Source organism: Indicator indicator, chromosome 27 (assembly GCF_027791375.1).
Source record: "Indicator indicator isolate 239-I01 chromosome 27, UM_Iind_1.1, whole genome shotgun sequence".
Classification (NCBI taxonomy): domain Eukaryota; kingdom Metazoa; phylum Chordata; class Aves; order Piciformes; family Indicatoridae; genus Indicator; species Indicator indicator.
This window is the reverse complement of record NC_072036.1, coordinates 1229289-1242328: the sequence shown is the minus strand read 5'-3', so window position 1 is coordinate 1242328 and position 13040 is coordinate 1229289. Positions and strand designations below refer to the sequence as shown.

The 13040-nt window shown below is 48.0% G+C and overlaps 1 protein-coding gene across 1 annotated transcript in view; it reads right to left on the bottom strand.

Moving 5' to 3' along the window:
• The window catches only part of LAMA2 (laminin subunit alpha 2), a 500110-nt gene that overhangs the window by 299914 nt on the left and 187156 nt on the right, over nucleotides 1–13040 (bottom strand). Inside the window, exons 9-10 of the mRNA XM_054393014.1 lie at nucleotides 11738–11837; nucleotides 783–943 (exon numbers count right to left, since the gene is read on the bottom strand). Coding sequence (XP_054248989.1) covers nucleotides 783–943; nucleotides 11738–11837 — 261 coding nt within the window. The remainder of the gene's footprint in view (nucleotides 1–782; nucleotides 944–11737; nucleotides 11838–13040) is intronic.

Sequence of the window (13040 nt, the reverse complement as noted above, 5' to 3'; positions counted from 1 at the left end):
TATTACTTTATCAAATATGGTAGGAGATTTCTAAACAATCATCCCAAGCTCTCAGTTCAGAACCTACAAGAAAAGGGAATTATATCCCTAAAGACTATCCTAAAAGGTTAATTTTTTCTTTGTTTTAATACCTCATCAGTTCACCTCACTTTTCCTTTTGAAGAATATTACTTGTCAATATCTGAAGGGGACCTCCAGGAAGCTGGGGAGGGACTACTCAGAAGGGCTTGGAGTGATAGGATGAGGGGCAAGGATTTGAAAATGGCAGACTTAGGTTGGACATCAGAAGGAAGTTCTGCACCATGAGAGTGGTGAGACACTGAAACAGGTTGCCCAGGGATGTACTGGAGACATTCAAGATCAGACTTGATGTGGCTCTGGGTAGCCTGTTCACTGCAGGGGGGTTGGACAAGATGACCTCTGAGGGTCCCTTCCAACCTGATGCAATCTGTGAATCTGTGCAGTTTTAGAGCTCACCGTTTACAAACAAACAGCTTCTGAGTAGATGAGGATGTGAGTGATAAAATGCTTCCAAATTACCCCTTCATTAGAGGTATCTATGGACTTGTATGATTGCCAGCAGGCTGTGCCAATTACAATGAGCACTGAGGTGACCCAAGACAATCTAAGATTTTACAGGACCAAGACCTGTGAGAAGTAAACTAACACAGACACAGTGAGGTAGGGCAGGGGAATGCTCTTGTGTGATAGAAAACCATTAGCTACAATCTTTCAACATCATTCATGTCTTTTTATGGCTCAGAAGGGTTTGACATCCATACCTTGCAGACACAGGGACCTATGCAAGGGTCAGCATTCACACTGCCCTGCAGTGAGCAGTTGCAGGGCAGGCACTCAGGATATCCTGTATACCCCAAGGCACATCTCTTGCAGCTCTCTCCTGCATAGCCAGTCTTGCAGTGGCAGAAACCAGGCAGCATATCTGTGGGGAAAGGGAGGAAACAGGAGACACCTTTGATTAATCATGTTATTGCTGTTATTATTATCAGCTATGTGTGTCTGAGTGCTCAGAGCCATACCTTTGGGAGGTGTAACATAAGGGTGTAGCTGGGCATCAGATGACAGAATCACAGGATCAGCCAGGTTGGAAGAGACCTCAGAGATCACCAAGTCCAACCGATCACCCAGCCCTAACTAATCAACCAGACCATGGCACTAATTGCCTCATCCAGGCTCTTCTTAAACACCTCCAGGGACGCTGACCCCACCCCCTCCGTGGGCAGCACATCCCAATGGCCAATATCTCTTTCTGGGAAGAACTTCTTTCTAAGATCAAGCCTAAACTTCTCCCTGCACAGCTTGAGACTGTGTCCTCTTGTTCTGTCCCTGTTGCCTGGGAGAAGAGCCCAACCCCCACCTGGCTACAACCTCCCTTCAGGTAGTTGTAGACAGCAATGAGGTCTCCCCTGAGCCTCCTCTTCTCCAGGCTAAACACCCCCAGCTCCTTCAGCCTCTCCTCACAGGGCTGTGCTCCAGACCCCTCCCCAGCCTTGTGCTTCAGGCCCCTCCCCAGCCTTGTGCTCCAGACCTCTCCCCAGCCTTGTGCTCCAGACCCCTCCCCAGCCTTGTTACCCTTCTCTGGACACCTTTCAGCATCTCAACATCTTTCTTGAACTGAGGAGCCCAGAACTGGACACAGCACTCAAGGTGTGGTCTAACCAGTGCTGAGCACAGGGCAGGATGACTTCCCTGGTCCTGCTGGCCACACTATTCCTGATGCAGGCCAGGATGCCATTGGCCTTCTTGGCCACCTGGGCACACTGCTGGCTCCTGTTCAGCTGCTGTCACCCAGCACCCCCAGGTCCCTTTCCACCTGGCTGCTCTCCAGCCACTCTGTCCCCAGCCTGTAGCAGTGCTTGGGGTTGGTGTGGCCAAAGTGCAGAACCCAGTACTTAGATATGTTAAATCTCGTGCCCTTCGTCTCTGCCCATCTGTCCAGCCTCTCAAGGTCCCTCTGCAGAGCCCTTCTACCGCCTAACAGATCAACATCTGCTCCCAGCTTGGTGTCATCTGCAAACTTAACTGTTGATGGACTCAATCCCCTCATCCAGATCATCAATAAAGAGATTGAACAGGATGGGGCCCAGCACTGATCCTGGGGGACACCACTAGTGACAGGCTGCCAGCTGGATGTGGCACCATTCACCACCACTCTCTGGGCCTCAGCCCTCCAGCCAGTTCCTAACCCAGCACAGAGCTCCTGTCCCAGCTGTTTGTTTACAGGTCCATGCTATGCACTCCTGTGAAGAGGATAACATTTAACCAAGTGTCCTGCCTGAAAGAGGCTGGAACAAAGCATGCAAGAATATGGTAAGAATCATAGAATTGTTTGGGCTGGAAAAGCTCTCTGAAATCATCCAGTCCAACCATCAACCCAACCCCACCATGGCCACCAAACCATAGCCCCAAGTGCCATGGCCACAGGTTTCTTGAACACCTCCAGGGCTGGGGACTCCACCACCTTCCTGGGCAGCCTCCTCTAATCCCTGACCACTCCTGCAGCAAAGAAATTTTTCCTCATCTCCAACCTAACCCTTCCCTGGCACCATTTCAGGCCATAAGCAGAATGTAGTGATTTGAATTCTGAGCTTCCAGAAATCCACCTATGAGAGGTCTTCCAACCTGATACTCATCCCTACTTCCTTGCATCTAACAGTCCCTGAAGAACTTCTCTTCCCTTAGTTCACCTCATCAGCTTTGGCCATGCTTTTACTTTCAGACTCCACAAAGCTCCCTAGCAGTAGGTTCTCCATTTAGCAATGTGTAGTCTGAAACAGACCTGTGTTGAACTTGGACTTATTGCCCTCTAACTCCCATATCACAGCAAGCAACCATTCCCTGCTCACTTTCTCCATGTCACCTGTGATTCCAGTACACCTCTGCCACATCCCACTGACAGTTGTACTTCATACACCAGAACCTCCTAGGCTTACTTACTTACAGAGGAACTGCTTTGGATGGCTGAAAACCTCTGAGGTCCTTCTCTGCAGTGTTTCCAGCTCTAATTTAAGGGGAAGAGAGTGCATAGCATGGTCCCATAAACAGTTGGATGATGTTTGCAGTGTTGCTTTTTAAACTTCAGTAGTACTTCCTAAGGCTCTGTTGGCCTTTTTGACTCCTGTTGGGCCAGCAGTGAGCAGACACAGCCAGGCCACAGTCCAAAGTAACTCAGAGAGCTGCTTCACCACTGGTAGTGCCTAATTCTGAAATCACTGCAGTCAATGGACAAGCAGAACTACTTTTCTGCTCCTCTGGGGAGGATTAACACCAGGCACCAGTACAAACTGGGGCAGCTCCATGGAGAAAGACCTTGGAGTCCTAGTGGACAGTAAATTATCCATGGGACAGCAATGTGTGCTTGTGGCCAAGGGGGACAATGGGATCCTGGGGTGCAGCAAGAAAAGTGTGGCCAGCAGGGCTAGGGAGGTTCTCCTGCCTCACTACCTTGCCCTGGTAAGACCATGCCTGCAATACTGTGTTCAGTTTTGGTCCCTCCAATTCAAAAGAGACAGAGACCTGCTGGAGAGAGTCCAATTGAGGCTACAAGGATGATGAAGGGAGTTCAACATCACTCCTCTGAAGAAAGGCTGAGAGCCCTGGGGCTGTTTAGTCAGGAGAGGAGAAGGCTGAGAGGGGATCTTATTAATATCTACAAATATCTGAGGGGTGGATTTCAAGATGAAGGAGCTAGGCTCTTTTCAGTGGCACCCATGACAGGACAAGGAACAGTGGGTCCAAGCTTGATCCCAGGAAGTTCCACCTCAACATGAGGAGAAACTTCCTTAGTGTGAGGGTACTGGAGCCTGGAGCAGGCTGCCCAGAGAGATTGTGGAGTCTCCTTCTCTGGACACTTTCCAAGCCCACCTGGATGTGTTCCTGTGTGACCTGCCCTGGGTGCTTCTGCTCTGGCAGAGGGGTTGGACTGGATGATCTCTGGAGGTCCCTTCCACCCTATGATTTTCTGTGTTCTGCTTTTCCTTTAATTGCTACAGAACCTCATCAGTTATTTTGCTACCCAGTCACTGACTATTTTGAGATCTTTCTGAACATTTTGCAGCTCTTTCATTTATCTGTGCTGAAAGATTTTGTACTTGCTAACTCTGTCACCTTCCTACTCATCCCTTTTTGGGGTTAAATAGGACTGTTCAACAATTCATATTGATCAGCACTTTCAGACTGGTCCATTTATCATTTTAACCAAATACTAATCTAGGAAAGAACCTTTCCTCCTTATTCTGTTACACTTTTTGGTGCAGGGTTCTGTTAAACCTTTCTGTAAATCAAAGCACAACATTAATGCAAGAAGCCTTTGTTAGATGTTCATTGCAGCCTTCCAACAGATTTAAAAGGCACACTCTCCTGTACCAAAAAAAAAAACAAACCAAAACCAAACCTGATCTTAAGCTTGGCTCATTTTCGTCAGAGTTCAGAAATGGTAGAACTTAATTTTTTTGTAGTTCTACTGATTTGCTTGATACAGAAACCAGACCTGCTGGTTGCCCTGGTGAGTGGTGGAGTCACCATCCATAGAGGAGTTCAAAAACAAGCAGATGTGGCCCTTCAGGACATGGCCTACTGGTCATGGAGGAGTTGGGTAGAAGGTTGGACTTGATGATCTTAGATCTTTTCCAACCTTTATCATTCTATGATCCTATTTTAGTTTCATGCAACCCTCTGCCTTTCTTTTACAACTTGGATAAATAGTTCCTATTTATTTAATATTAATGTAAGTTTGAACAACTCTTATAGCCTGCATTTCATACTCCCAGCAATTTTTTACTACATCCAGAACCATGGATGCATGAAAAACATGTCTGATGTACTTTCATTCTTCATTTCACAGATTGCATTGGGCTCATCCTCAAAGGTCATCTTGTCCAACTCCCCTGCAGGCAGCAAGGACATCTCCAACCAGAGCAGGCTGTCAAGGGAAACATCAAGTTTGACCTTGAATGTCTCCAGATATGAAGCCTCAACCACATCTCTGGGCAGCCTGTTCCAGTGTCTCACCAGCCTCATTGTGCAGAACTTCCTCCTGATGTCCAACCTAACTCTGCCCTGCTCCAGTTTCAAACCATTGCCCCTCCTCCTATCCCCACAGGTCCTTCTCAACAGTCCCTCCCCAGCCTGCATGTAGGTCCCTTTCAGATACTGAAATGCTGCTCTAGGGTCTCCCCAGAGCTTTCTCTTCTCTAGGCTGAACAGCCTCAATTCTTTCAGTCTGTCTTCACAGACAGGTGCTGCAGCCCTCTGATCATGTGGCCACAGGAGATGGTCAGAGGGCTGGAGCACCTGATCACCTTGCTCTAAACCAAAGTCTTCTGTTTGAGAGAGTTCATCTGAGATGTCCCCATGAACAAAGATTCCCAAGTGGGAAATTCCCTGAGCTCTTCTATTCACTGACCTAAAAACTAATCTAGATTTTTGTAATGTGTCCTTTTCTTTCTTGAGCTCTCTAGTTATAACTTGATTACACCTTAACCATCTCTAACTCCTACTGAATTTGAGTTTCTAGAAGTCTTTTTGATTCTGTTTTATATGAAGTAGCATAGAATCACAGAATGTTAAGGGGCTGGAAAGGACCTCCAGAGCTCATCCAGTCCAACCCCCCTGCCAGAGCAGGGTCACCTACAGCAGGTCACACAGGAACACACCCAGGTGGGGTTTGAATATCTCCAGAGAGGGAGACTCCACAGCCCCCCTGGGCAGCCTGTTCCATGGCTCTATCACCCTCACAGGGAAAAAAATTTTCCTCAGGTTTCCATGAAACTTCCTATGGCTCAGCTTCCACCACTGCCCCTTGTGCTGGCATTGGGCATCACCCAGCAGAGCCTGGCTCCAGCCTCTGGGCTGCACATCTTTATCAACAGCAATGAAGTCACCTCTCAGGCTCCTCCTCTCCAAGCTAAAGAGACTTCTTAGCAACATTTAAGCATTGAGCAAATGCTTCCTTCAGTTATGTGCACCTGTTGTTAAGAGCTCAGCTCTCCAAACCCTATCACAATTTAGGTCCTCTTCTATTATCCTCAGTTGGACGTAACTTCTGTTTTTTTTTTTCAGGGAGCTTCTTTCTGAGTGTTTCAAATGGATGATTTTTTCCTAGTTTAACTGTGTTGCCTCAATAACTTTGAACTAGAAATCTTCTCTGCATGGCTGAGATGCAGTCTGTAAAGCCTATGCCTGCCATTAGCAATCTTCATTTTGGTTTTGTTTTTAAAGCTTTCCTTGTTTTGATTAAGTTGGTTTTGAGGAAGGGCTTCTCATTCCTGTAAGAAGGCTGAATTTGACTGTCCTTCAAGAGGGGAGTTTTGGACCTGTCCCTCCTGCATAAATCCAGAGGTGCTTCTTTCTTTATGGTTTCTCCAACTGGCAGCAGTCACCTGCAGGGGATTTCAATGCCATTATCTGGTAATCTAGACAGAGATGAAATTCAAGCTGCCTTCTCTAACCTTGCAGCCCCTTGATCTCCTGCAGCACATCACAGTGACTGTCACCTTTCTGGATCTGGCCTAATTACAGCCAGAATTCCAGTGCAGGACATTTCTGGGTAACTTACTACCATGAGACCCTCTGCTCTGTGGGGTTGTTTAGAACCATATAATCAGACTTTCAAGATCAAGTCCAACTGCACTGCAGATGCCATGACCACTAAACTAGATCCTGGATCACCACTTCTACAGCTTCTCAAACACCTCCAGGGATGGGGACTCCAGCACCTCCCTGGGCAGCCTGTTCCAATCCCTGACCACTCTGGCAGGAAAGACATTTTTCCTCATCTCCAACCTAACCCTCCCCTGGCACAATTTCAGGCTATTTTCTCTTGTTCTGTCCCCTGAGAGAAGGGAGAAGAGACCAACCCCTACCTCGCAATGTCCTGCTGGCTATCTCTGACCAAGCTGCTGGGGTGCATATGTAATACATATTATGTCAACTGCCTACTTCCATTTTGAGTTAGGGCAGATGTGACAGCTCTGTCTTTTGATGTTATTGTGATGAATCAACATTTCAGCAGAAGCACATCCTCATTTGCTTTGGGTCTATGGCTTCAAAGGCATTGCTTCAGCGGGGATGCACTTGTTGAAGCTCTTATTCACAGGATCCCAGGATGTTAGGGATTGGAAGGGACCTCTGGACATCTTCAAGTCCAACCCCCTGCCAGAGCAGGACCAGAGAATCCAGCACAGGTCACACAGGAACACATCTGGACAGGGCTGCAAAGGCTCCAGAGAAGGAGACTCCACAATCCCTGTGGGCAGCCTGCTCCAGTGCTCCATGTCTCCCACAGAAAGAAGTTCTTCCTCATGTTGAGGTGGAACCTCCTGTGCTGGAGTTTGTATCCATTTCCCTTGTCCTATCCCAGGGTGCAAGTGAGCAGAGACTGTCCCCTCCCTCTTGACCCTCACCCCTCAGGTATTGATCAACACTGATCAGATCTCAGTCTTCTCCTCTCCAGACTGAACAGCCCCAGGGCCCTCAGCCTCTCCTCACCAGGCAGTGGTCCAATCCCTTCAGCATCTTTGTAGCCCTCCTTTGAACTCTCTCCAGCAGATCCCTCTCTCTCTTGACCTGGGGAGCCCAGAACTGGATGCAATATTCCAGGTGGGGCCTCACTAGAGCAGAGTAGAGGGGGAGGAGAACCTCCCTGGATCTGCTGCTATTCCCTGTTTTCTACCTGAGTATTGTCAGTTTCTGTCCTATGTTGGAAAGCTCCTCCTGGAGGATGAGTCATCTCAGCATACAAGTTTGCTCTGTCAGTTTTCTCCCAGCCTGCAAGTCTTTCAAAGCTGCACAGAAACAGATGTGTACAAAACCACACAGCAGACCCTTGAAAAAAAAAGCCTGAAATCCCAGCTCTGGCCTCTGCCACACTCACTCCTGTTCAACAGTGCATGAACCCCAGAAACAATCTCATGGCAGGCAGTGGGACTGCTTGCTGAACCCAGTACTGTGACCTGACAAAAGAGCAGAGTTAGGAAATGGCTGAACTCAATGATCTTGAAGGTCTTCAAGGTCTCAGTTTAAGAAAGATGTTGAAATGCTGGAACATGTCCAGAGAAGGGCAACGAGGCTGGGGAGGGGTCTGGAGCACAGCCCTGTGAGGAGAGGCTGAGGGGGCTGGGGGTGTTTAGCATGGAGAAGAGGAGGCTCAGAGGAGACCTCATTGCTGTCTACAACTACCTGAAGGGAGGTTGTAGCCAGGTGGGGGTTGGGCTCTTCTCCCAGGCAACAGTGACAGAAGGAGAGGACACAGTCTCAAGCTGTGCCAGGGGATGTTGAGGCTGATGTTAGGAAGAAATTCTTCTCAGAGAGATTGGCCATTGGGATGTGCTGCCCAGGGAGGTGGTGGAGTCACTGTCCCTGGAAGTGTTTAAAATTAGACTGGATGAGGCCCTTGGTGCCATGGTTCAGTTGATTAGATGGTGCTGGGTGACAGGTTGGAGTTGATCTCTGAGGTCTTTTCCAACCTGGTTAATTCTGTGATTCTCTGATTCTTTTCCAACCAAAACCATTCTCTGATGTTATGCTGGAATTGTCTGGAACTTACTTATCCTAAAATGTCTGAGCAAGTTCTGCAGCAAAAAATAAACATCTGTCTCTGGGATTAAATTGCACATGAAGAGGCAATAAGGAGAAAAAACTTCACTGCATGACAGCAGGAAGTGAAGACAGAGTCACAAAACTCTGACAGTTTGCAAACATCACAGCTCCTGCAGGTGCTTAAAAGCCAAGTCAAAAGCCACTACAGCTTGAAACACTGAGAAAGCCTCATTTCTGGAGTGCTCAGGGAATTGTTACAGCTGGAAAAGACCCCTACCATCATCCAGTCCAACTGTCTACCTAAGACCATCACAGCCACTAAACTACATCCATCCCTAGGCGCCAGGGCCACAGCTTTCTGGAACACCTCCAGGGATGGGGACTCCACCACCTCCCTGGGCAGCCTGTTCCAATCCCTGACCACTCTTGCAGCATGCAAATTTTCCCTCATCTCCAAACTAACCCTCCCCTGGCACAATTTCAGGCCATTTCCTCTCCTTCTATCCGCTGAGACTAGGGAGAAAAGACCAACCCCCACCTCACTGCTGAGGTTTCACCTTTGCTACTGTATGGACAGTACTTTCCCCACAGGATGGCAGTCCTTGGGAAGGACCCACACTGGACCTGGGAAGGAACATCAGAGAGGAACTATTATGACCAAAACCCCCATTCCCCATGCCCTGCATCACTTGTGGCAGAGAGGAGGTAGAGGAGTGGGAATGAAGGAGTGAGGTTGAGCTTGGAGAAACAAACAAAAATAGAATCATAGAATCATAGAATTGTCAGGGTTGGAAGGGACCTCAAGGATCATCCAGTTCCAATCTCCCTGCCATGGGCAGGGACACCTCACACTACAGCAGGTTGCTCACAGCCACATCCAGCCTGGCTGCAAAAACCTCCAGGGATGAGGCTTCCACCACCTCCCTGGGCAACCTGTTCCAGTCTCTCACCACCCTCATGGGGAAGAACTTCTTCCTAACATCCAATCTGAATCTACCCATTTCTAGTTTTGCTCCATCCCTCCCAGTCCTGTCACTCTCTGACACCCTAAAAAGTCCCTCCCCAGCTTTCTTGGAGCCCCCTTCAGATACTGGAAGGCCACAAGAAGGTCTCCTCAGAGCCTTCTCTTCTCCAGACTGAAGAACCCCAACTCTCTCAGCCTGTCCTCATAGGAGAGGACATGGAGGGCAGGCTGCCTTTTAAATTTGCTTATCACTGTCTGAGTCTTTTCAAATTCACTAGAACTAAAACCAATTTACCCCAGGTGTCTGGATTTTCCCCATGTACTGTATCTGGACTGCCCAGGACACTAATTAGCAACTCATCTCCTGGTCTTTACCTCAGGCTGTGAGCTGCCTCATTGTAGTTTCTTGCCCTGTGCTGTTGAGAAGGGCAGTGAGGGAGTGGCTGGGTGGGCAGACAGAGCTGGCCAAGGCCAACCCACTCTAGACCCCACTCTGACACTAATCAGTATCATTTTATTGAACTGATGCAATCAGCACATGGCTGTCACAGGAGATTTTACACCACTGGCTGCTGTATTTGCATCTCTGCTCTGCTGCTTTTGTGTTCCATTGAGCTCTAGCTGAAAAGAAAAGGCTGCTACAACTTCTCTTGTCAATAGATTGTAATCACCCCAATTAAAACACCTCTTAACAACAGACTTGGTCCTTATCTTCCTACAGTATTTTCAGGAGTTTGTCAGCAAAAGAACCACACAAACACAGCATTTCCTTCTTTCCAAAGCAGGAGGAAGCAGATTTTCCTGGATTTGAAGTTAGCTTTTACAGGGCCATGGCAAACAGCCTGCAATCCTACACTGACAATATAGCTGCCACAAATATGACACCTGCCAAACAGATTTCTTTCCTAGGTTTCAGATGGAAATATGCTTGGAGAGTAAAAGAGATCAAAACATTAAGGTTGTAGCAGTTGCAATCTCTACTGTAAGAAAAAAAAAAAAAAAAGGTTTGTAAAGCCCAAATTCTCCAACATAGAATTGTAGAATGGTCCAGGCTGGAAGGGACCTCCAAAGGTCATCCAGTGTGACCTCCCCACAGTCAGCAGGGACATCCCCAACTAGATCAGGTTGTCTAGGGCCCTGTTGAGCCTCACTTTGAATATCTCCAGGGATGGGGCCTCCACCACCTCCACCTTCCACCACCCTCATAGCAAAGAACATATTCAAAAACTTCCAAACATCCCCAAGCCTGCAAGTCATAGATTCATAGAATGACTTGGGTTGAAAGGGACCACAGAGATCACCTAAAAGCAAGCCCCCTGCCATGGGCAGGGACACCTTCCACCAGCACAGCTTGCTCAAGGCCTCATCCAACCTGGCCTTGAACACCTCCAGGGAGGGAATATCCACAGCCTCCCTGGGCAACCTGTTCCAGTCTCTCACCACCCTCACTCTATAGAATTTCTTCCTCATCTCCAGTCTCCATCTCCCCTCTCCCAGCTCAAAGCCATTCCCTCTCATCCTGTCACTCCCAGCCTTTGTCAAAAGTCCCTCCCCGGCTCTCCTGGAGCCCTGTTCAGGTACTGGAAGGCTGCTCTAAGGTATCCCTGGAGCCTTCTCTTCTCCAGGCTGAACAGCCCCAACTCTTTCAGCCTGTCCCCACAGAGGAGGTTCTCCAGCCCTCTGATCATCATCAGAAGCCTCCTCTGGACCCTCTCCAACAGGTCCATGTCCTTCTTGTGTGGGGGGCAGCAGAAGTGGTAGGGTCATGAATCTGAAAGAAGCCTCAGCAATTTGGGGAATATAAAATCTGAATATAAAATCTGAATTTCCAAATAAAAATCTGACAAGAATGCAGGAATGCAGGTGGATTACTGTCTACATGAGTAAAATTATCTTTTTTCTTTTTAAGAGATAACAGAAATGTGTTTTAGCTTTCCTTTGACATTGTTGAACTTAAGCTTTGACATCACTACCACTTAAGGGTCTTACCTCACTATCAGTGGTGAGACACTGGAACAGACTGCCCAGGGAGGCTGTGGATGCCACCTGCCTGGAGGTGTTCAAGGCCAGGTTGGATGAAACCTTGAGCAACCTGGGCTGGTGGGAGGTGTCCCTGCCCGTGGCAGGGGGAGGGGGAGTTGGAAGTGGATGATCTTTGAGGTCTCTTCTAACCCAAACCATTCTATGATTCCATGAATCATTCCTGGATCTTACCTCCTTCTGCATGTTTCTCATCTTTGACACAGGTATCATGTAAAGACCCAACTGGGTCACAGGAACATGGCTGGCATGGATCTGGGCTATCTGGCAATACCTATAAAAACAAAGAGATTGCAACATAAAATCTTACCTTTCAGAACTGGGAAATTTTATTTACTCCTTAACCAGAAAAGAGGAGAGAATGACTTCTGTGATCGATGACTTGAACAAAAATGAGATGGTTGCCAAACTCAGCCCATGCAGGCTAAGTATTAAGGTTGGATTTGGGATTTTTACTTAGAAATAAGTGATTGAGATACAAATATGGTTTTGACTAGAAAGCCAGGTGTAGAGAGAAGAACAGACTCCTCGTATAATTAAAATCAATAAATGTAATGAAATAGATTTTAAGCATTTTAAGCATTTCCTAAAGTAATACTGACAAATAGTTCACTTGTTCTGGTCAACAGGACTCAAAAAAACCAACCGAGGTTAGTCAGTAACTGAAGAGTAAGTGAAGAAGACTGAACAGTAGACAATGGAACAATTTCCTTTTGTTCTTCAAATGGTTATCTCAACCACACTTAAGCCTCAGCCTCATATCACACTGGGAATGTAAAGCAGAAGTTTTCCATTGGCTAGGTATGTACCCAGACTATAGAGGCACACCTCTATAAAATCCCTGCTAGGATCACAGGATCAAAGAATCATGAAGGTTGAGAGAGACCTCTAAGATCATCATGTAGCCCAGAAAGCAAACAATATCCTGGGCTACAGCCAGAGGAGTGTGGGCAGCAGGGCAAGAGAGGGGATTCTGCCCCTTGGCTCTGCTCTGCTGAGACCTCACCTCCAATCCTTCCTCCAGTTCTGGGCCCCCCAGCAGAAGGAGGACACAGAGCTGCTGGAGTGAGTCCAGAGGAGGCCACAAAGATGATCCAAGGGCTGGAGCAGCTCTGCTGTGAGGCCAGGCTGAGGCAGCTGGGGGTGTGCAGCCTGCAGAGGAGAAGACTCCAGAGGGACCTTAGAGCTGCCTGCCAGGACCTGAAGGGATCCTACAGGAAGGCTGCAGAGGGACTTTTCCTGAGGGTGTCTAGAGACAGGATGAGGGGGAATGGTTTGAAGCTGAGGCAGAGCCGGGCTAGACTGGGGCTAAGAAAGAAGTTCTGTTGTACAAGGGTGGTGAGACTCTGGAACAGATTGCCCAGAGAGGTTGTGGATGCCTTCTCCCTGGAGGTGCTCGAGGCCAGGCTGGATGAAGCCTTGAGCAGCCAAGTCTAGTTGAGAGGTGTCCCTGCCCATGGCAGGGAGGTTGGAGTAG